This window comes from Fomitopsis serialis (assembly GCF_022376445.1).
Source record: "Fomitopsis serialis strain Sig1Antser10 chromosome Unknown B0H18scaffold_34, whole genome shotgun sequence".
Lineage (NCBI taxonomy): Eukaryota > Fungi > Basidiomycota > Agaricomycetes > Polyporales > Fomitopsidaceae > Fomitopsis > Fomitopsis serialis.
Window position 1 is genome coordinate 329,913 of NW_025954994.1, and position 21,852 is coordinate 351,764.

The 21,852-nt window shown below is 56.5% G+C and overlaps 8 protein-coding genes across 8 annotated transcripts; 5 read left to right on the forward strand and 3 right to left on the reverse strand.

Moving 5' to 3' along the window:
* Nucleotides 1–73: 73 nt before the first annotated feature.
* B0H18DRAFT_841917 (uncharacterized protein) lies at nucleotides 74–570 on the forward strand (the record flags this gene model as incomplete). The annotated part of the gene is made up of 3 exons (XM_048039503.1): nucleotides 74–133; nucleotides 192–339; nucleotides 419–570. Coding segments are annotated over 3 exons (360 nt in total), but the record flags the coding sequence as incomplete, so codon positions are not given.
* Nucleotides 571–1,333: 763 nt separating this feature from the next.
* B0H18DRAFT_1104647 (uncharacterized protein) lies at nucleotides 1,334–2,708 on the forward strand (the record flags this gene model as incomplete). The annotated part of the gene is given in 9 exon segments (XM_048032617.1): nucleotides 1,334–1,370; nucleotides 1,391–1,462; nucleotides 1,492–1,550; nucleotides 1,573–1,703; nucleotides 1,731–1,858; nucleotides 1,905–1,965; nucleotides 2,071–2,181; nucleotides 2,358–2,437; nucleotides 2,457–2,708. 9 exon segments carry the CDS (start codon nucleotides 1,334–1,336, stop codon nucleotides 2,660–2,662), a joined length of 885 nt encoding a protein of 294 aa, XP_047893321.1. The 3' UTR covers nucleotides 2,663–2,708.
* Nucleotides 2,709–2,828: 120 nt separating this feature from the next.
* B0H18DRAFT_1169560 (uncharacterized protein) lies at nucleotides 2,829–3,972 on the reverse strand (the record flags this gene model as incomplete). Its single annotated transcript, XM_048035877.1, has 3 exons — nucleotides 2,829–3,240; nucleotides 3,306–3,839; nucleotides 3,893–3,972. 3 exons carry the CDS (start codon nucleotides 3,970–3,972, stop codon nucleotides 2,829–2,831), a joined length of 1,026 nt encoding a protein of 341 aa, XP_047893322.1.
* A 1,732-nt stretch (nucleotides 3,973–5,704) lies between these two features.
* On the reverse strand, nucleotides 5,705–7,982 carry B0H18DRAFT_955016 (uncharacterized protein; the record flags this gene model as incomplete). The annotated part of the gene is made up of 5 exons (XM_048042313.1): nucleotides 5,705–6,719; nucleotides 6,775–7,422; nucleotides 7,482–7,610; nucleotides 7,664–7,885; nucleotides 7,945–7,982. 5 exons carry the CDS (start codon nucleotides 7,980–7,982, stop codon nucleotides 5,705–5,707), a joined length of 2,052 nt encoding a protein of 683 aa, XP_047893323.1.
* Nucleotides 7,983–9,680: 1,698 nt separating this feature from the next.
* Nucleotides 9,681–10,852, forward strand: B0H18DRAFT_1008622 (uncharacterized protein). Its single transcript, XM_048028794.1, has 6 exons — nucleotides 9,681–10,104; nucleotides 10,169–10,262; nucleotides 10,330–10,415; nucleotides 10,472–10,568; nucleotides 10,636–10,642; nucleotides 10,696–10,852. The coding sequence occupies exons 1-3, from the start codon at nucleotides 10,059–10,061 to the stop codon at nucleotides 10,376–10,378; spliced, it is 189 nt and encodes a 62-aa protein (XP_047893324.1). The 5' UTR covers nucleotides 9,681–10,058; the 3' UTR covers nucleotides 10,379–10,415; nucleotides 10,472–10,568; nucleotides 10,636–10,642; nucleotides 10,696–10,852.
* A 1,484-nt stretch (nucleotides 10,853–12,336) lies between these two features.
* Nucleotides 12,337–13,678, reverse strand: B0H18DRAFT_370708 (uncharacterized protein). The gene is made up of 5 exons (XM_048037797.1): nucleotides 13,559–13,678; nucleotides 13,378–13,500; nucleotides 12,851–13,310; nucleotides 12,401–12,789; nucleotides 12,337–12,339 (listed from the first exon to the last, which is right to left on the reverse strand). The coding sequence occupies exons 2-4, from the start codon at nucleotides 13,381–13,383 to the stop codon at nucleotides 12,503–12,505; spliced, it is 753 nt and encodes a 250-aa protein (XP_047893325.1). The 5' UTR covers nucleotides 13,384–13,500; nucleotides 13,559–13,678; the 3' UTR covers nucleotides 12,337–12,339; nucleotides 12,401–12,502.
* Nucleotides 13,679–14,473: 795 nt separating this feature from the next.
* On the forward strand, nucleotides 14,474–18,082 carry B0H18DRAFT_1104650 (uncharacterized protein; the record flags this gene model as incomplete). Its single annotated transcript, XM_048032618.1, has 12 exons — nucleotides 14,474–14,977; nucleotides 15,058–15,237; nucleotides 15,344–15,554; nucleotides 15,661–15,726; nucleotides 16,340–16,479; nucleotides 16,509–16,567; nucleotides 16,937–17,078; nucleotides 17,117–17,171; nucleotides 17,239–17,499; nucleotides 17,562–17,673; nucleotides 17,749–17,824; nucleotides 17,892–18,082. Exons 1-12 carry the CDS (start codon nucleotides 14,878–14,880, stop codon nucleotides 18,080–18,082), a joined length of 1,593 nt encoding a protein of 530 aa, XP_047893326.1. The 5' UTR covers nucleotides 14,474–14,877.
* Nucleotides 18,083–19,488: 1,406 nt separating this feature from the next.
* On the forward strand, nucleotides 19,489–20,563 carry B0H18DRAFT_1008637 (uncharacterized protein). Its single transcript, XM_048028795.1, has 3 exons — nucleotides 19,489–20,276; nucleotides 20,331–20,443; nucleotides 20,508–20,563. The coding sequence occupies exon 1, from the start codon at nucleotides 19,794–19,796 to the stop codon at nucleotides 20,106–20,108; it is 315 nt and encodes a 104-aa protein (XP_047893327.1). The 5' UTR covers nucleotides 19,489–19,793; the 3' UTR covers nucleotides 20,109–20,276; nucleotides 20,331–20,443; nucleotides 20,508–20,563.
* The last annotated feature ends 1,289 nt before the right edge of the window (nucleotides 20,564–21,852 follow it).

Genomic DNA, 21,852 nt, shown 5'->3' on the forward strand with positions numbered 1-21,852 from the left:
GAGCCGCGACGGCCGCGACGACGTCACCCAGAACAGCCAGAATAGCCAGAATAGCCAGAATGGCGAGAGCGAGTACCCCGAGCAGCTGCACGCCGGCGCAGTGGGGCTCGGCCCCGAATACGGGCGCGGCGTCGTAAGTTCTACACCCAGAACACTCCATGCGAACGCTAACACGACGCGCGGGAACACAGACCACCGGCGACAAGCTCGCAGGCTACAAAGACGAACTGAAGGGCAAGGTCCTCCGCAAGCCCGACGTCGCGCAGCACGGGCACGACCTGCGCACGGGCGAGCTCAAGCGGCGGGAGCAGGCGCAGGATGACGACGGCGTGCGTCCCAGTCCCCTCCGCCCCACACGCGCATTCGCATATACTCACGCTCCTATTGCAGGGTCAGTTCGGGGTGGCGAGCAAGCCAGACGCGGACGTGCAGAGCGGCGACGGAGGGCGCCCGGACCTCCCGAAGAGCAACAGCAACCAGCGGACTGCGCAGCCGCCCAGCGTCGGGGACACCGCGCACCCGACGGAGCGCGGGCGGTACGAGCAGGCATCGAGCGTCGCGCCCGAGGGCGAGGCGACGAGCACGCCGGGCGAGCATGCGTACAAGAACATAGGCTGAGGGCCCGCCGGCGGGCGTACTGGACTTGTGTTTGCATTGGATGCTGGATGGATGGAGGAACGCGCGCGTTTGTATGATACAATATTCAGTATTGTAAGAGGGTGCTAATCGGATTGAGCTTTGGTTCATAACATTGATCGTGGATTTGGAGGGCGATTGTGACCGACGCACCCCTTCTGCAAGTCGCGCATACAGTGACATTTTCTCGCAGATGTCGTATCGTTGGATTGAAAGGAATTCCATGACTGGTAATCTGTGCTTGAATGCACGGCCGACACTGCAGTATCGGCGCGGACAGAGATATCCACGTACCCTCGCCGACTCCTGCGGTGGTATGAATGGTCGCTTCGAAGCTTTCCAGATACAGTAGTGGATACGCCATTCAGCACTGAGTAGATCACCCCCTGCGGAGACCAAGCTTCAGTCGGACGAGCCTCGAGAAAGCATTGGCAGCAATCGACGAGTCGTCCTTGAACGGGGCGACGCCTGCCTCGAGTTCGGCATCTGTGTGAGGAGCAGGACGTCCCCTTCAAAGAAGCCGAGTCGACATGCATGCGCACATACGAAGAGCGTGAATTGTGAACCTTTCCGTAGGGATTCTGGGCACTGATAAAGCCAGAGCGGACGTCGACCATCGTCTGCGGCGCGAGGATTGCGACGACCTGTAGTCTGCGATGCAAATGCACAACCCAGCGTAGGAGGTAATGTAGGGCGTATGTACCAACGAGAGGACAAAAGTGCGAACGCCGACGGTATGTTTATGCTCTTCAAGCTAGGAGAGGCGGCGTCGGGATTCGAGAGGTCGACAAACGAGACAGGCCGATGTGTCAGGCCGACATCCACAGTGCGATTCGAGGATGAAACGCGCTGTAGACCTCTATGACGGTAAGGCATGTCGCCACACCGGATTGGCCCTCATACAGCCTAAACAGGTGTGCATTGTACTCGGGGTAGAGGTCGAGACACGAGACCAGGCGTGCGCCATCCGGTCGCGTTCGCTCGTTCGCATGGAGGGAATTCGAGGATGAGGCTAGCGCGTCGCACGCCATGAGGAAGGCTGTGGTGATGGTAAGCTCTACTGGCGTGTCTTGACGTCAACGGTTGCAAAGTAGATACAGCGGAAGTGTGGGGTGCCACGGGCCGGGCGGTCGTCTCGATGATAGCAAAGGCACGCGGGCCGGGTCCTACAACGAGGATAGTGCGTGGATGGGGAAGGCGATGGTCTCGGACGCCAATCTCGGTGCGTTGACCAGGTGGATTCTTGAGATTTTGCACGGATCACTTAGACACCGTTGCAGCAAGGCTTCGTGTCTCCGCTTCAGCCGGAGGCTACGGCGTGCTGATCGTGTAGGTCGGTCAGGGATACTATCCGTCCTAGAGGTGCGGTGTACCGAGTTTCCTCGTCGGATAGCTCGCCCTCTTCGTCCTGGAATTGTCTTGAGCATTGAGCAGACAGGCCAGTGATGTCATGTCTCTGTCTTTGAGAGACACCACGACAGCACGACTAGTACCGCTCAAGGTGTTTGCGTCAGAGGTGTGGATTTTCGAGTCGTGGCAAGGAAGGTGAGTTCTCGCACGTCGTGTGTCGCTCGCGGGCTTGCGCGGCATCCCAGTGTGCAGAGCCTACGTGCATATACGCGCGCAGAGGCACTGCACGTACGATGGTGTATACGCTGTCCCAGCGCGTCGTCATGTGTGCTGTCTTCGGCGGGCCAAAGCGAATTCCCTCATCTGCGCAGGTACAAATTCGATGAGTCACCCGATGAGAGGGCATGGGTGCAGCGAGAAACGCACATGCACGAAGTCCTGCACGCCACCTGTGAACCCATCTAAGGTAGTGAGCGAGGCGGGTGTCTCAGCATTATCCCGCGTAGGCAGCCACACGTTTGTTGATTTCCTACGAAAGCCGTGGACACCGGCGGTTGCGCGAAGCACAGGGCCCGTCCCGCCGATAGCCGAGCTCCGGTTCCTCCTGACCTGCGTGTGGCAGGAAGCCACTGCACATCTGTGCAATGGGATATATGGAGTCCAGATAGAGCTGTGAAAAGCGGATCGCGCCCAGAACTGGGTAGCCATACCTCCCGTCTTGGTACTGATACTGAGTCTGTCCGGGCACGAGCTGACCGTCAGCTGGCTTGTGAAAGAAGAAACGGAGCGAAGAACGCGCCTGCGTATATTCTGTTGGCGGAGTTACGTGTCGAACGCCATGGTCAGCTCGGCAGCATCGACGTCCGTCTGCGGAGGGGACTCCTCGTCAATAGACGATGCCGTCGCAGGTCGAGGTCTTTATACACAGCCGGCTGCCAGGCTGCCGGCGGGTCTTCACTGTCCTCAGTTGCAGCGTCGTCTTCGAATGGTGTGTACTCCTTCCTCGCGCCAGCGGGCGAGAAGCCGACGAAATACGCCAGGCATCCGTTGACGCTAGCAGCAGTCGAGGTTGAGGTATAACTGCGTGCGCTCTTGCGCTGGCTCCGAATCATAGCGACGCCTTGCGGTGAGACCGGACTGCCGCCGTCGTTGGTTGATGTGCCGGCTGTCAAGCCAAACGTGTTGATATCATCCGTCTCGAGAAGCTCTACGGGGGTCGCCGCGGCAGTAGTCTTACGCGCTGCCCGGCGTGACCTGGCGACGTTGCAACGAAATAGTAAGATTAGTCTCGTACCGAACCATGTCGTCCGGACACGCACTTTTTTAGGCATGCCCTCACATGCTTCTCCATGCCCCTTTTTGTTTCCAACCGACTCTCCTCGCTGCACACGAGACAGCGATAGTCGGCTCGCAGGGCCCCGTGCAGCCCCAGGATATGCCGAAGCTTCATCGTCCGCGCCCCGCTCTTATTCCGCTCCTTCGTAGACCTGATCTGGATGCCCCCGCACCCGTTCCACGGGCAGAAACCGGGCCCACTGCGGTCCAGGATGTTTCCGCAGGGGTCCGGATGGACCGCCTCAAGGTGCTCCCGGAGTGCCTCGTTCGTTGGGGCCACCTGGGCTCTGCATACGCCAATGTTACAGGTGAAGGTCTTCGCCATGGGCCCGACGAGCACCATGTTCCGTTGGATCTCCTCTTCGGGGACCGCGGCGCTCGGGCCCGGCGTCGAGGCGGCGGACGCTGCACTGTTCGATGGACCCGCGCCCGCGTCGCCCACAACGTTCAGACGCCTGCGTTTAGCGGGGCGCCCTCGGAGCTGGGGATACGTCGATCTCCCCGCGGGCCCTAGTGACCTTTGATTAGTAGGCTGTGGCTACCAAACTCAGGTGAAGTTTCGAAGACGTACTGGCTATAGAACAGATCCACAACGGTGGTCCGATGGGCCGCGGACGTCGACACTCTCATTGGCGGTGTCTGTTCTGCCATCGGTGCTGAGGCCCATGGCACCGTGGCTTCGCTTCCATTCCAGAAGCTGTTGAGATCCGGTCAGACCGGCCCCTGGGCGAAAGAACTAAGCAACTCACCGTTTTGTTGTCCAACTCCTTTACTTAGCCCTGCCAAGAGCCAAGCTTGGATGTATGCGTTGGTTAGAAGGAATGGTAACGTATACAGACTACGGCACAGTGCAGAAGAGGGAGCAGGACATTGCACCGAGTAGCGACTTGGGGGTAGATAGACCGACATGTCGGGCGGCACTAAGTGGCGAGGGTGGTTTCAATGTGGGCGAAGAGACGGAGGAAGGGGTTTTTATACCCTCAGGCAGCCTGCATGCAAGCGCAAGCGATCCTGTGGACAAAGTCAGGAGGACAATGCCGGTAGAATGGTCAAAGCAACCCATGAGGCATACGAATCGTTGTCCAGAGCAGGTTGTATTGTTATGCGCCGAGATGCCATGTATTGTGCTAAGCACGAGAGGCCGTTCAGTGGCTCTTTGTTCGACGAGACTACTCTCGTATCCGTCACCTCGCTGTCGTGCTCAAGGGCAGCCCAGAAGATATGATATCGCAACTGTTGCGCAATAGGATTGTTCGGGAACTGTCGCAGTAACGTCGTAGATTCGCATTAGCCTTGCAGTCGTCGTGGGCCGACTGGTGGTACACAGTAGTATAGCGTACGTGCGCCGCGCGACTCGGACCGCCGAGATGACATGCGTCACACACACATTGACACTGCATGCCCAATAGTGATGAAGTTCAAAATTAGCAAGAAGAGCAGGTATAGTCTGCAGCAGAATGGAACGGAAGACAACCTTGGACCAAGCGAGTCGCTGACGAGGAGGTCGAGGAGGCACAGACGCCCGCGCAGATCAGACTAAGATCTGGCGTAGATGAAAGATCGCTGCCCGATCCTTCAGAGCTTCAGCCACAGACGCGTCGTCCGAGTCTGGCGCGGCGCCGCCACAGACCCGGCGGGCCAGTGTGGATGGCATTGACGCCGCATTGTGTGATGAATGGCACTTGGACGCGTCGCAACCTGTAGTCGCTAGTGACGGTCATGAAGTAAAAGCGAAGCGGCGCGTGGTTAATTTTTTTGACTACTATGAATGCCAAAGAGCGATGGTATAGCGGTCATCCGGCTCGGACGTGGCAGGGCTTGCGAACACCTTCGATAGCGAAAGTGTAAGTAGCTAAGTTCAATGAAAGTAAGCTCACGTTATTGAAAATGCTGTCCCTGAGTCCAGCATGCTTCAAATCGGTCCGCATCAGCCTACAGGTCCTCAGTTGACGCTTGAAGGCGGTCGCAGTGTCGACTCTGCATTGAACTCAGTCATTGTGCATGTCGCAAATTCATCACAAACAAGGATCGAAGCAGATCAAATAGGATACATTTCGATCAGAGGCAATCTAGCATAGACTCGGAAAGCGTACAACATTGGTCAACATTTGCGCAGCAACGACGGCAAACAGAAAGCTACGCTAACAATGCGATGGTAATGATTTGGGTATATAAGATGGAGGGTATCGTAGAGCAAGGGTATCGGTGTGTATGAGAGAGTTACAGGAGGGCTGAATGTGTGACAATAATACAAAGACGATGACATGGCTAGCAAAAGGAAGCAGATGAAAAACGACCAGTGATACAACGCGAGATGAATAAATCGATAGCGGCAATGCCTTACCACCTCTGTCGAAAGCGTGGACACGGCCATTCCATGGAGTCAAAACACAATAACAGGGACCGTCGACGGTCCACTGGAAGGAGCCTCTGTCACGTCGGTGGCCGGAGGCTGCGGAAGGCCCATCCCGAGCAAGAAATCATCGAAGGACAACTCACTTCCTTCACTCCCGTCCCACCAGCTCGAGTCAACAGCAAGAGGTGCGTCAAACGCAAGGAGGTCGTCGAGGAAGTGCGCAATGGGGTCCGGGGCATCAATCGACTCTGAGTCCCATGGGACATCGCTCGGTGCGACGTTCTCCTTGTTCGCCTTGCTCGGAGCTGGAGGTTCAGTGGGAGCCGGCTCGGAGGCTACCGCTGCGTTGGCGACGTTGATGTCCGAGGAGCAAGACGGCTTATCCTGAGAGACGACATTGCCTTCACCGCAACGTTCCAGGATGGTATTGGCTGCGTTCTGTTCGAGCTGGAAGGAGTACGCCTCAAGAGCTACACGGAACTCGGCATCGTCGATGTCCGCGAATGGGTCGAACTGCTCGTCGAAGACGGCCGGGGCTGCAGCACCGTTACTTGCGGGTGAGCCCAGTGGTACAGGGAGAATAGTATTGTCGTCCTCAGCACCGGGGAATCCCGCAGGCGATGTCGAACGGGCGTTGAAAGTGTGCTCGTAGCCTGCCTGCGACTCGTTCTCGGGGTCTTCTGGCTCGGAGCTCGCGTCGTCTGGGAGGGCCGCATGCTCCCTCCTCGTACCGTCGGGCCCAAACTCGACAAAAACCCAGCAACATTGAGTGGACCGCGCAGGGTTGACTGCGTTTGCTGAGCCGACAATGTGGTCCTGCGAGTTCTCGTCGGGCAGTTGATCTGCGGCCGCATGCGGCGACGAAGACGGGCTGCCCCCATGGCCGGATGCCGTATTCTCGACGCGGTGATGCGCTGTCAGGATAGCATCATCATCGATGCATCCTGCTGTGGGCACCGCGAAGGAAGCGTTGCGGAACCGTAAACTCGGGGACCCGGGCTGTCGTGCCCTAGGGCGAGGCACTGGCTTCTTCCCTGTCAGTCTACGGTGAACACGGATTAGCATCTGTATCGCGAAAATATGAACGGTTCACTCACTTCTTAAGGCAGTCAGCCACATGCCTCCTCATGCTGCGGTTCGCCCACGAAACCTCCCGGCGGCAGACTAGGCAACGGTACGTCGCGAAGGACCCGTGGCGCTCCAGTATATGACGCAGGCGCGTCTGTTCGTCTGGCCGCGTCTCGGGATCTTTCAAATGGATCCTGCATTCCGGCCATGGGCAGAACCGAGGGTCGGGATTGTCGAGGATATGCGTGCCATTCCTGGCACAGTGAACGGTGTTCAGGTGTTCCTTGACACCCTCCATGGTTGCAGTGATTATGGTAGTGCATCTTCCAATCCCGCAGGGAAACGGATGCGCGTCCCGGATGACCTGCATATGTGCCGAGACATCGTCGGCGGGCTTGGTGGTCCCATATTGCGGTGAAGCGGGAGCCGGCCCAGAAGGGGTGGATAGCGCTGTCCCGTCAGGGACACTTGGCTGGGGTTGTACGCGCCTGCGCTTTGCTGGGCGTTGTCCAGACCTTGGGTCGACGACAGGTCGGCCGACAGGGACGGGAGGACCGACGGCCACAGACGTTGAAGGGCTCGTGGCCTGGGAAGCCACTCCACGGGGCATGGCAACTGGCGGCCACGACTGTGCGGTGAAGACTGGCGGTAATGAAGATGCGGGTGAATGGTGTGACCTGTTGTCCATCAGCCAGGCCCGTGATACCGTCAAGAGACCTCGAAAACGAAGACTTACTGGACATAATCAGGGCTTATTCTCCTGGACCCGCCAGCTACCGGAGTCGACGACTGTGTGGGCAGTGGCACCGCTCGGGGCATCGGCATCGCAGGCCACGGAGTGAACGGTTGGTTTCCGCTCCAGAAACTGTTCGATTCCAGTCAGGTCAGAAGATTCGTGACAAGCAATCATCAACTCACGGATCGGTGGCTGCTGCTCCGAAGGCTAGGGGCGGCGTGGGGACATGTGGGCGGGGATCGAACTGGCGATGCTGTGACGTCGGGAGGGCGCCGTATTGTCGTGCATCTGGAGGATAGGCTCTGAACGTGAAGGGAGCTGGAGGTACCAAGTGCTGCGCCGATGTGGGGTACATGGGGATAGGAGGGCGAGGGAGAAGCGGATGGTGCAAGCGTTGAGGGCCACTGCACGGTTGTGGTTCAAGTCAGGTCCGCCACTCGGTCAAAGCGTCACAAAGACTTACTATCCGTTGTAAGTGTCATTGGTCATGTCGGGGTTCATTGTTGCTTTGTATGAGGGGGCGACTTCGCAGTTCGGAGGGATAGTAAGTGGTGGTCGGAGAGTGAGGAACAGCCACGCGTACGGAGGGCTTATTAAGGGCGGGCCACCAGGGGACTGGGTCTGAATGTGGCGCGCGAAATCCAGCGCGTCCTGAGGCCACACGTCGCGTGACCGTGTCACATCGCGCGGGGGCCCTCTCGTCATTTCAATCCTCGCCACACTGAGGCTCCCGTCTGCTCTGGATATGAAGTTGCCTTGAGCGACCCCGAGCGTCAGCAATCAACTACACAGCCTCGATGCGTAGAGGTGTACGGTTGTATTCGATCCAAGCTGCCTTCGAGCGAGGTTTGTGGCTGACGCTCCTGATGATGGCCATTCTGACAACGGTGGTGAATGACATATGTCGCGCCAGAATAATAATGATTGACACCAAACCAGCAAGAGCGAAGAACAGTCTGCTCAACTTCTAAGTGATTAGACATTGTATCTGACGTTCACTCACGTTTACAGCGACCGGCCTGCATAGCGGCTCACATAGCCACCACAAAACAGCCACTCCAGTCGATCCCGCAGAGTGCCCTCTATGTGTCGTGCCACCTTGTACTTTCATTCGCGGCCTTCGATCCTGAGAGGAATTGGCTACGGTATCTTACTCAAACCGCGTAGCCGCAGAGGTCTTGCGATGGGCTGCTTGAATACGGGAGAACACGCAGATGTATACGTGAGTGACGTTCCTACAACACAGATCGGCTAGTGACCACTCACAGTACTATATGACACATATTTCGACACTGAGGTACTTAGACTATATGCGTTTATCCGAACTGTAATACTTCGAATCTGTAAGGAATCGGGGAGGTCAGGCATATACCAAGTTGGCGATGCATCGAAGAACCATTGATAATGTACGTTCGCGGGCAGCTCTCTGACATCGAGGCTCGCGTCTTGGTACACAGACCAAGTCTCGCATCTCGCATCTCGGTATGTCGCCTTCCAAACTTGCCCTGGATGATGGAAATGTCACGATCAATAATTGACCACGTTGAACTGTTCAACATACTGTGTGTGTCCGACAGCTACATTCGAGTACGCGTCATACTGGCACTGGGACAATGCTGTGGTCGACTGCTGCGATCGAGGTTATAGCAAATGGGGTGTTGTCATAAATGTCCTCGGGCTGCTCAGATCAGTACAGCTCTAAAGAGAGATCTCGACCGACTACTATGAACAACCTCTCCGCACGATTCGCTGGAGCGCTGCAAAATGCCGCGTCTGTTTGGAAAGCATTGTGATGTCACGCTTACCGAAGTTCATGGTGGGCTCGGAGGCGCGAACTATCTGTAGACTACGCTATGATTTTAGCGTAGTCCACCAGATAGACCGCGTTTCCCGCGACCGAGGATATAGGATGGCGTCAAGGACGCGATATCAGTGACGATCGCCGCCGAATGCGTCCAGGTGCAGACGTCTGCTCAGCCGAAGTCGCATTCGGACTGGGGCAGCCAGGAGCAGAGTAGCAGATGATCCCGACCATGTAGAACGACTGTGTCGATGTGTACGTTGCGCATTGCTCCATAGATCATCGCTGAAAGCACACCTAAATGAAAGGGATAAGGTACCAGTGGACAAACTTCTCTCCGGATACTTGGAGAACTTCCTTGACCTGCTCGTCCGTTCCTATTTCTGTCTCAGATGTTTGTGGCGACTTTGTAAGCTGTATTGCTCGGAGATTGTGATACGGGCTTACATCTTGTATTGTAAGATCTGCCTGTATGCGACCGGATAGCCAGAATCTAGCCACGAGCAAAATGATACTGTTGAATGATCGCGTCGAATTCAGTCTCACCATACTTGAATTCGGGTCTCTTTGCATACGCTCGAGTTCGATTCAGATCGGATAGGTGTAGCAGTGATGCACGAGAATGATACATGATGCTTCCTTGAACACCATTGCTGTGAGCGGAGACGCCAACTCTAGAGGTCCGTAAGTATTACAACAGTTGTACCATGAATGAGAGGTAGAGCCGTTAATAGACGCGTCCTTGAGATATCTCTTGTGACGCTCATGAAGAGGTCATGCTCGCTCGCGCCATCTCGAGGATACTGCTGCGTAATCAGTCGCCTAGAGGGACCGATCGCGAGTCAGACAAAATATGATGCCACTGCACAAAGAGGCAGGTACATACACTTCGTCGCCAAAATCGCATCTCCCTCGCGCCTCTCGGTCATGACTTGCCACCCAACCTCCAGGAGCCCGACGGTCCCCTCCGGCGTTCGTACCTATAAGCTTGTCAAAGGCCTGCTTTCCTCGGGACGAGACAGCTTGACGCGATTGTCTATCTCGAACCTGCTCGAGATCAACGACACGAGTGCCGGGCGGGCGCCGAGTGAGCTGAGTTAACAGCGCGGGATGAGGCGCAGAGTAGGGTAATACTATCCAAGGAGCCATGAAAAGCACGCTCATTATGTACGGGTAGGATGAGACGTACCGGCAGCATAAACCCAAACTAATAGATAAGGTGGTTGTCACGCCCGGGTCGTACGTCTGCACCTGCGATTCGGTCATGCGAGCTCAGCGATCCCATCCTAGTATATGCGTGCGGATACAATTCAGTTTTTTGAATCCAGCGAGAACGATGTACGTTGTCCTGACCTGTCGTCTTCAGGCACACCGTCAGCGAGCTTCGTCTCTTTGAGTGGATGCCCACCGTACCGTCCTAACATCGCATTCGCGCGATGTTTGAGCCTCGGCAGACAACAGTAATTTAGTGTCCTTCAAGGCCGATTTCTGGACGCGCGAGGTAAAATTCCGACCGAGATTGAGTGTGACTTCGAGGCGTTGCATTGCAGCTCACCGAGCCCCGTCGCGGGCGGCAGCCAAGCGGCGTCGGTCGACCGGCGCCTCCTCCTCGACACGGTGCACGTGGCTCTCGCCCTCCCGCCGAGGCGACTCAGAGTCACTGGCAGCCTGCCAGTGTACATCAATGTAAGTACGCACTCTCAGTCGCAACCTGAGATTTGCACACATCATCTGGGTCGGACGATCCGACGAAGGAACAGGCCACGGGAGCACAAGCATGCTCGACGGGGCGCTAGGCTAGGCTGATTTGCCGTCAGCGGCCGGTGCAACTTACGCCTCCGGATTGTAAGTATATCGCAGTCGGGCTCCGAGTCGGCTCACGCATACGATTCGGGCTGGAAAGATCTGCTCACTGATACTCTGCTCTCTGTTTGCCTGGAAGTAGGTACCAAACGGATGCGATGATAGCAAGTTAACGGTGTCCATTCCTTGAGAGGGGCGAGGATCTCTCATAAGAAACCTCAAAGTGACAGGACAGGGCAGTACGTGTTATTTCACTGACCAAGCGCAGTCCTCGACGTTATGTGCATATACTTTGATGACACCCGTGACTTTGGGTAGCCAAAGTCTCGGGTGACTCCCCGCGGACAGCTTGAGCCATCATCACGTTTCTCAGCTGAGGTCTCCTGCCGGTGGTACGTCTTGTCTCGCCTGTCTCGAGTTATCGTGGTCTCTATGACTTACAAACGTCTCCGACTGTTCTTTTCACTACAAGCTCCATCGTTGACTGCCAAATCACCGTCCAGCATCCGCCTCTTCAGCTCAAGTGCACGCTCGATAGTGGCGCCCTTCTTCCGGGCGTGCAGACATGAATACCAGGGAAGACGGGAGGGCTCGCCGCATGAGAGGCTATTGCCGAGAGACGGAAGGCATGTGAAAGCGGGAGGCTGCGTTGACTGAGAAATGGGATACGGAATCTCCTAATACAATCGAACTCCATATAGTGCTGACAGCTACTGTACAGCATGTCAGAAGCAGGACCGTCAGCTGGGGCGTATCACGAATGCTACCATTTCAAGAGTGACATACAGACTATTCTGCGGGTATCGGCTCGCGGACGCGGCGTCGTGGTATATGCAACTGTCATCGTGAACTATGTCCAGTACTGTGATATGATTTTGACCCCTTATCCCCTCTTGCTTGTCGCAATCTCCTGGACAAAACATCGTGTATTATATTAGTGCGTGAACACAGTCAAATCCGAAGCAGACGTATGGGAGGCAAATTCGTACGGAACGAAGTAATACACAAGAAGACACAGACATTGGACAGTAACTCATCATTCGTAGTCAGCTCCTGGCTATCCGGCGCACCAGCGTATCGTACAACACAGCGAGTAAGCCCGTATCACAATCTCGAAGTCCATAGCTTACGAAAGCATCCTAAATAGCCGTAACGAGAACAAGAGCATACGGGATACCAGCGAGGCGCATTTCACCAAACGTGTTCGTGTATATGGTCTCGTCAAACATCTGTTCGTCAGTCGTCCGTCCGGCGCTGCATCCCAAGGGTGAGCGTTAGCATTTAGCGATGGTCAATCCAGCAACACACGACGTACGCGTCAACGGCCGCCATCCTCCGCCCTCCGAATCAGCCGCTGCTTTAGCTCTGGCCGGCCGACTCGGATTGCGACTCGGGTTGCGCAGGTGCCAAGAGTGTCTCAGAACCAACTTCTCACCCTGAACCCCAGGTATCTCACTCCCCGTGCAACGTGACTCAAGGCCGTTCGAGCCGTACGCATCATATGAGCGATGTGAGGGGCCAGAATGTCCCCGAGCCAAGCGGCTAATGCACCCAATAAACCCCCGATAATAGCTCCAACGATAATAGCACACAAAATCCACGAGAGTGGAATACCGCCCATTGCTGCCGACTGAGCCTGCGCGAAGAGGCAGCCGGAAGGGACAGAGGCGCCCATCGCAGATTGTATAGCAGCCGCGGTAGAACCTGCAGACAACACTGAGGGTTAGTGTCTGTTCAGCACGATTTCAGCCACTGAGCACCGCACCTAGCAGCACGCCCGTCGCCGTAAAACCAATTGCTCCGAGAATGCCAGGGAGAGCGATTGGCAGGACTACGGCGCCTGCGGCGGCGCCGATGACGATGTATCGAACAGTGCGACTGAAGACGACATTGAGCCAACCAAGTCGACCGTACTGGGCGCCGCATACCTCTGCATATTGTGTAGGTATGTTCTTGTGCGATATGGCCACAGTGGAGTCAGGTGGGAGGAGGAGAGCGTATGAGGTCCTGCTACGCGGACAGTCAGCATTTTGTATACACTGCGGCGTCTTCCTCCCTGGCTTCGCAGACACTTCTTCACAGACACGTAAAGGAGGGCAGGTGTTTGAAGACCACGCCTTCTCCGCACACCTGCCACCAGTGCCCCACACGACACGACGAGTCATCCAATGGTAAGTAACTCGAGCTACCGCATTCGCGTGGAGCTCGAGCTCACTCGGATATACCTAATACAACTCAGAATCAGAGACAGGCGGCTCATGCATGCATCACAGGAGAAGTACGAATACTGACCGTCATAAATGTCCATTGATCACAACGGAACACGACGCTATTACGAGGCTGCGTTCTCAGAAGGTTCGCCAACGGGGGTCACGATGGAATGATATATCCATATACATTGAGAAGATAGAGCCTCTGAGCCATTTCAAAAAGTTCAGAACATCCGCAGTAGCGTGAGGGAGACACGACTTACCAAATGAATGTGAAGGTGGTCATAGCCGGGACGAAGGAAGGATTGGTGCGTGACGGAGCTCACCGGGCGCCGCTTCTGCTGCTGCTGATACAGTTCACAAGTACGTCTGCGAACCTCACTGTGAGGCCTCTATAGTCCAGACCTTCCGCCTTCAAGTCCGAGAGCCGCTCTTGCAGAAACGAGTGCCTCGGTGTTTATCGGAGTTCGCGCCAGGACCGGTCGCACTCAGACTGCGTCCGGAACTCCGACGAGTAGAAAGTATCTACATAAGTCATACGATTCATTAGGAACACCTTTTCTGCTAGTGACAACTATGGAAGCTCACCATGACTGCTCAGATGGCGTTCTTGCGATGAGAACGTGAGCAGAAACTCGGTACACTAGAAGCTACTCGAAGAATGGAGCCGGTGAGCTAAATGTTCGGATGCTTGGCACGAACCGTACCTCGATCCTCTGAACGAGTCTGTAGGTGGGTGGTTAGAAAGACTCCGGCTTAGTATGATGGACTCTTGGTTGTTCCGCTCGCGCTGACCCAGCGAACCTGTACGAGACTTCAACAAAGGGCGATGGAGCGGGCCCTGTAGCGGGCTCTGTAGCTAACGTACACGCGTGTTCAGATGGAATACACGTACCGCGATACAATAGGTTCGAGCCGTTACGTCCCACACGAGGCCTCAGGCTGAGAATGCTGGGTAGATTATCAAGTACTGCCATATGTGGGATAAGCCGACCGATCGTGAGGCCGACCTCGAGCATGGCCAATGGGTCGACCGTGACGCTATTTGAGGAGGTCGAGGCACTTAGCAGAAGCCAAGCGGCGTCGGTCGACCGGCGCCTCTCCTCGACACGGTGCACGTGGCTATATCGTCCTCCCGCGGCGACTGCCAGTGCCACTGTCTGCCAGGCTTCAGCGTCGTTCCTACTCTGTCCACCGCCCCGCTGCCGCCAGTCTTTCATACCGGATGCTGCTGTCATGCAATGTACTGTGCTCGCTTACTTCGACATATCTCCGCCGGTGGACTCGAGACGCGTCCTTTTGGGAGCGACTCGGTCGCGAGTCCCCCTTACTGGCCTGAAGCTTAACTTATGCGGCTGCTCAGTGCCATAAAATCACTCTCAAATACTCTCAATCGGTCGCAACCTGAACTACGCACGCATCGTCCGCGTCGCACGGAGTAACAGGCCATGCGCACAGCAGCGCACTGTTATCAGAACATGGCGCGTGTTCGGCTGGGCAGTAGGCTGAACTGCCGTCGCACTGCAACTCCTCGGGATTGTCCTAGACAATGCATACCTGAACCTCAAGCCTCTCCGTCTTCATGTGCATATGCACTGGTGGAACCCTTACTTCTGGGTTGTCCGAGTCGAGGAGGGTGACTTCGCCTGACCGACCACTGCCAGTGAGGCCTCCTGCCGGCGGTACGTCCTGTCTCGTTCGTTTACAGCTAGCAAGTTCCTGCTTCCTCACAAATCCTTTGGACTGTATCTATCCGCTTCAGGCTCCATCCATCACTCTCAAACCATCCGCGAGTGCCGCCCAGCATCCGCCTCCTCGACTCAACCAGCTGCACGCTCAGTAGTCGCGTCAAGTAGTACCGCGTCGACGCCCTTCTGCCAGGTGTCCAGACGTATTCCAGAGAAGACTGGAGGGCTCCGAGTCGCCGCATGGGAGGCTCGCCGTAAGAGCGGGAGGCGGCGATGACCGAGGGATGAGACTGTGAGTACGGTGATTGTATATGCACGAAGTCCATACGATGCTGACTGGCGGCTTCCCCGTCTACTCAGCTGCTGCTATAGCAGTGACCGAGCCAGGTCTGTCAGCCCGGCGCGAGGTAACAGCCTTGCTATCCCAAGGGTGGCATACAGGATGGCCATCGTCTAGTGCACGCGGCATCACAGTATATGTAACCGCCATAGCGAAGTATGCCCAGAATTCGCAATGTGGTTGGTTTATCATATCCCTGCTCGTTTGCCGCAACTTGCTCGACGGAACGTCGTGTGTTACATTGAAGTGTGATATTCCTGACAGCAATTCGAAGCAGACGTACAGGAGGCGATTTCGAACGAACTAGTAGCAACACAATATATACATTGGACAGCAGGCCCCCATTCGAGAAAGCTCTAGGCAGTCCGGTCGGCGAACACAAGTGTATCGTAGAGCACACCCAGTAAGCCCGTATGTACCAAGATCTGCGAGACCATGGCTTACGAGAACATCACGAACGAGCACAAGACTATACGAGATATCAGCCCATCGCCAAGAAACCGTTTGTGCACCGGAACTCGTCCATCGTCGGCCACGGTTCGTCAAGAATGGCCCAAACTGTCCGCCTGCGGCGAACCTCAGCACTCCGCGATGATGCTTTATCAGCAACGCACGACGTACGCATGAAACTGACCGCCATCCTCCCTCGTTCTCATCAGCCGCTATTCGCGTTCTGGCTGGCTGACTCGGAGTGCGACTCGGACAGTTGTGTAGGTGCGTAGCCCGGTGCAGTTAATCCCTCCTGCACCTGACTCGGACGCGCGTCGCCGCCCTGACGTTGATTCGCGTGCTCGATCGCGCCTACGAGTCCGTCCTGACGACCTTCGTCCACGTCCTTGCGTCCCTCTGCTACTGCGCGTGCGGCACCCGAGCGGTCTGCATGCGATTCGGGAGCATCTAGTAGCTGCGTTGACCCAGTCTGAGCCACGTCCTGCCCTTGAGGCGATTCATCAAGTGTCGTAGCGGTCTCCGGCGTCGCCCCGCTGACAGCTGGCGGTGCTGTATCCGTCGCCCAGGTACATCTGGTGCTGCGCTCGGGCTAGTGACCGTGCCTTGCATCTCCACGTCGGGCTCCTGCGCGGCAGTCCCTCTGAATTTTCCCCAGACGTTACGGCTAGAGAGATGATCAGCGACAATTGGACGAGCGGCGTGTGTGGTTCATCGCTTACATGAATTGCATACTAGGTCGAATTGGACTGTCCGTTCGCGGCTCCGATGGGTCGTACTCGTACGCAGCTTCCCACGTAAGCCATGAGTCAGTCGCCTGCGGGGAGTCGACGTGTCGATCGCCTTCGTTCTGGGGCTCACCGGGAGCGCATTCGAGCCATGCATACCTTTGCAAGTGTCAGTGTATCTTGGCATTCTGAGCAGACTGACCAGCTTTCCAGGTACATCCCAGTCCATTCTAGGCATGCATGTGTCCAATCCACGCAGCCTTGCAAGTCAACACTGAAGCCTTCAAGTTGGACTGTCCCCGGCGGCGTCCATTCATCGCATTCAAGTAGCCATTGGAGTCGCCGCGCGATGCGGTTGGTGGACTTCATGGCGTCGCGGAGAATCTTAGTCGTACTCAAAGATTCATAGATGTCGGGGTCAGTCATGCGATATAACAGCCAATCGAGTCTGTATATGGCCGCGGGACACAGATGTTTTATGGCTCCCTGCAGCTCCTTGCGGTGGAAGGTAGCCAACTGTCTGTCGAATCGTTCGAGCATGTCGGCCAGGTCAGCTCCCCTCGACAGCTCGGCTGGCAAAGTATGCTTGTTTTTGACGGACAACATGCACATCGCCAGGATGGTTGTCGCGATTTGAATGGTGGATACAGGGTCACGGTGTGCGTATACCGTCGTAAGTGCAGCCTGGACGCATTCCCAGTCTATGCCGAACCTATGTATTCAACCTTCCCCTTGTCCAGTGCATGCCTACGGAGCTGCCACGTCCAGACCTTCTGGGATGCGTCTTGCAGCCCGGCTCGCTCCGTGGCATGGAAGTTCAGCCACTGGTTCACAGCCAAAGCGACGGATGCCGCGCTGAGACTGAAGACCAGAGCAACGAACCATAGCGCGGCGATCCAACGCGGCGCAGCGGGTGGCGAGGAAGAGCTTGTAGATGAAGAGTTCACACCGACCGTCGGCACCGGCACCGAATTCGAAGAGCTGGCAGCCGCAACGACGGCGTTCGTAGCCATGCTACCGAGTTGCGCGGATATGCGCTCGAGGACAGCCGTGTTGGGGTCAGGTGCTGGCACCAGAATGGCGTAGTACTGAACCACGAAAGCGGTGAGGACCGCGGAAAACAAGCCAGCCTACAAATCATCTCTCAGTCGCTCTTCGCGCGCGCTCGGTCAGCGGTGTGAACGTGACTCACAAAGACGAGCAGTGTATTGATTTCATTCCGCCATCGTTCTACACGGTCCTTTTCATAGGCCCACGCTGTATCCGCCAGTTTCAACCAAGCGTCTGGTGCCTCTGTTGGGTCCCGTGGCTTCATGAACTTCTCGAGTACGTTGAAGAAAGCCTTTTCCTGTTCCGACTGCGCTGTCCCCTGCGCTGGAGGGTCTTTTGATAGCAGATCTCCCGCCCCATCCGTTCGCCCATGCGGGTCCTGATGGCACAATTCAGACTACGATCAGTTCATATTTAAGAGAACGATCGATGTTCGTGTTCACCGGAGGCATAGATGCAGATTTACGAGGCAACGGAAAGGCCCTCGTAGTACCTCCACCACTCCGGTTAGATGACTGCCATGCATACGGGTGAGCAATCCCATCCGTCCTTCGACCTCGCATACACCCACTGTAGGTCCGGAGCCATTGCCTCCGTGAGAGCTTAAGCCCGCGGCGGTGGTCAGCGACGATGTCGCGTTGGGAGTCATTGCGTTCTCTTCGACACCCTGGTTTCTTCGGATCGAAACATTAGCCAACGATTCCACGGATACAACGGAGATGTAATCAGTTGTCTGCTGCGCCAGTGAAAACAATGGTGCGTACCTCGGGTGGGTCCATGATGGTGTCGTATGGCAATCAGTGTTGCTTACAGCGATGGAAATGGGTAGGGAAAGCGAGAGGACGACGGACGATCGTTTCGTATAGCTGGCTCAATCGCGAAACCTCACATAGATCAGCAATAGATCAGGGCGAGTAACAGAACTCCCACAGGAGGGACGTCGAGACGTTGAAAACGCGAGGATGTATCTCATTGAAGCGGTGCTAAATCAAGAGCAACACCGCCGAGCCTCGAATCCGCAGGGTTTGGACGCTGACATATAGTCTGATATAGACATGGAAGGAAAGGTATGTATATGCGATCATTGGCTATGCGAAACATTGTAACGCCGTTACGTGTTGCACGGTTCCGGCGGCCATATTGTACCTACAGGGCGGCCATGATTGGACGAGGCGTACCCTGGTCGTACAGAAGTGTACGTGTGGTCACCGAGGCGCTGCGTCGGAGCCGCTCGCAGGCCTTCAATTGGGCGCGGCAACAGCCTTGCGAAGTTGTCCAGGATAGCGAAAGATCCCTGTCGAGACGGGGTTAAAAGAGCTGACCGAGACGAGATAACGCGTGTAACATACCAGTCATGTTCCCGACCGATATGTTCAGGCAACACCTCGATAGGTAAGTGGGGTTGCCGGGCAGGATACCACTCAACCGTTGGCCGGGAATGAGATTGGCGCGTGCCTGTCGGGACACGCGTCTCAAGAGATTCCATCCGCAGCTGGCCTTTGCGCTTAGGTATATGCAGGCGCATCAGGAAAAAGCTTTTCGGGCGATAGCGCTCACCCAAGCTACATTGCCATAATAGGCAGTATTGTGGCTGTAGACGCCAGCGTCTACTATCTGCTCGTCCATAGTAGTATATAGCACCAGATGCTGGCATGCTCATGTATGAATCCCTCTAGTTAGTGTAAAGGGGTCATACATAGATCCCAGTAGTTACAGTGCAGTGACCACTGCGCCTTCATATATGAAGGTGCAGCCGGCGCTCCGCTCGCTACCCGAAAGGGCAGCTGCCCTTTAGGGACAGCCCGGGTCAGTGTCACTGCGGCCTGGCGGCGGCGGCTACCCTAAATAGGTCTTGTCGCGCGCTCTTCCGCTTTGGGTGCCATTACGGGCATCGGGCGATTGCAATCGCGATTTGCGATCTGCTCGATCTACACGGTCTGGGCTAGGTACAATACCCAGCATGTATGTTGCTCTCCACGACATATATTGTACATTCATTCCTTTACTTACCACTTCAATTTGCAATCTAATTGGCACGAAGGATGAAGCCATGAAATGACCTGGTATGTTCGAGGCCCCGACAAATGCTCAGGCTCTGCCAGTGATGAATGCTGCGATCGTATGGATCCTGCGATTTGTCCTCCCACCCGTCACCCGCAGCCTCCTGTGTGTCGCCCGCTGATAGTGCGAAGGTGCCTATAGCAGAGCTTGCTATGCGGTGGTGACCCTTGTTGACAGCCGGCCAATGGCTCATTTACGCCGGTTAGTGCATACTTTCCACTCGTCGATGTGCCTTCATTCGTACCTGTCTACGTGCCATTTGTGCTGGCCGACGCACTGCTGTTCGTACCTGCTGACGCGGACTCATTCGTCTCTGGCAGACTCTCTGCTGACACAGTGTTTGTGTTGGTCGACGCACCACCATTTACACCCGCTGACATGTCCCCATCCGGACCCACTGACACGCCGTTTGTGCCGGTCGACGCACTGCCGTTCGTACCCGCTGATGCGCCGCTTGCATTGGTCGACGCACCGCCGTTTGCGGTATTGTACTCGCTGACGCGCCCCAATACATACCCGCTGACGCACTGTTTGTACTGATCAGCACGCCATTCGGCACACTCGTCGACGCGCCGTCCAACATACTCGTCAACGTGCCGTCCAGGACGTACTCGTGATTCGGCGGGTGGCCAGGAAAGGACGCGCCGACCGAGTGACGAGGTTCAGTCTGGGGTGGGTAGCAGGTTAGTGAGTGCATAGATGACAGGCCAGGCGCACTTACTGGTTGAGTTCACTTCTGAACGTGTCTCGGGATCTCCACCGTGGTCTTCCGTGCGGAGACGGTCATGAAAGCAGGATCGTGGAGGTATGGTAGCACACACAAGTAAGGTGGGCCTTGTGGGCGCCCCCGTAAACCGAACGTTTGTGTTTATTTGTTGCCTCACCGAATTAGGCAAACCCGATGTGCTCGGGCTATTCCTGGCCAATCACAACGCGTTTAACGGTCCTACTTAGGCCTGCAACATACCTGCGACTCGTCTTCTGGGCATTTTCGCACTGTGTATGCATGTCTTAAGGGTTAGATACGTGTTTGATTGCATATGCTACAATAGATGAGACGCAGTAGTACAACACAACCCCGAGTTCTCGTGTACAGTAGGGTGCCTACACTACTAGACTGTACTGGTTCTCTTAGTCTCGGCGGTCATAAGGACTCGGAGCGTTCTAGCGCGATATGTACTGGACTCCTTTTTATGAAATATATTCAGACTCTCATTACACATTCTATACGTCGGTCGTGTCTGCATGCAGGAGCAGCAGGGCAGTCGCCCTGTGCGTTCGCTGTGCCCGTGTGTTGCGTGCGCACCTGCTCCGCCCGCCGTCGTGGTCACCCGCTTTTCGCTCATGCGCCTGTCTTCCGTTCGTCGGCCGTACTTGCGTGCTGGGCATTCGCCCGGCACGGTTGCGGTCGCCGTGCGTGTAGTGCTCGCGTCCGCACTCTGGGCCCACCCGCTTTCCGGGCCTCTCTCCCGCCTGCCCTCTCTCCCGCCTGCCCTCTCACCCGCCTACCCACCCGCTTTCCCGCTCACCTTCTCTTCCACTTGCCCACCCACTCACCTCCTCGCTCGCTCGCCTCCTTGCCTGCTCGTACGCCCGTACGCCCTCCCGCTCGTCCACCTGCCCTCCAGCTCGATCGCTTGCCCTTCTGCTCGTCTACCCGCTCGCCTGTCTGCGTGCCCAATCGCCCGCCTGCTTACCTGCCTGCGTGTGCATCCGTCGGCTGTGTCTGCGTGCTGGGAAATCGCCCAGCGCGCTCGCGGTGAGCGTGTGCTGTCGCCTGCTCACTTACGCGTCTGCTCGCTCTCCTACCCATCCGCTTGCCCACTCGTCCGGCGGCCTGTCCAACCGCCTGCCCGCCCGTCTGCCTGCCCGCCCATCCGCCAGCTCGCACGGCAGCTCACCCGCCCGCCTTCGCGCCCGCGGTCCGCCCGTCGGCTGCGTTTTCACGCGGGGCGATAGCCCTGCGCGTTCGCGGTCGACGCGCGTGCTGTGCTGCACGTCGCCGCATCCTGTGCCTATGGTCAGTTCGCTCGCTCGCATTCGTCAGCACTCACCTCGACGCCTTTCCTGCGCTCACTGACGGTGGACGACGCGGGACGGTGGAGGTCGGAAAGGAAACTGGCGACGGGCAGAAGCGCTCGCCGCTCGCTCGGGCAGGGGATCGTAGATTCGTATCTGATCTTAGATGAGCTACCCCGATGTACCAACCCATATGGGGCATCACGCGAGATCACGCGCCAGTG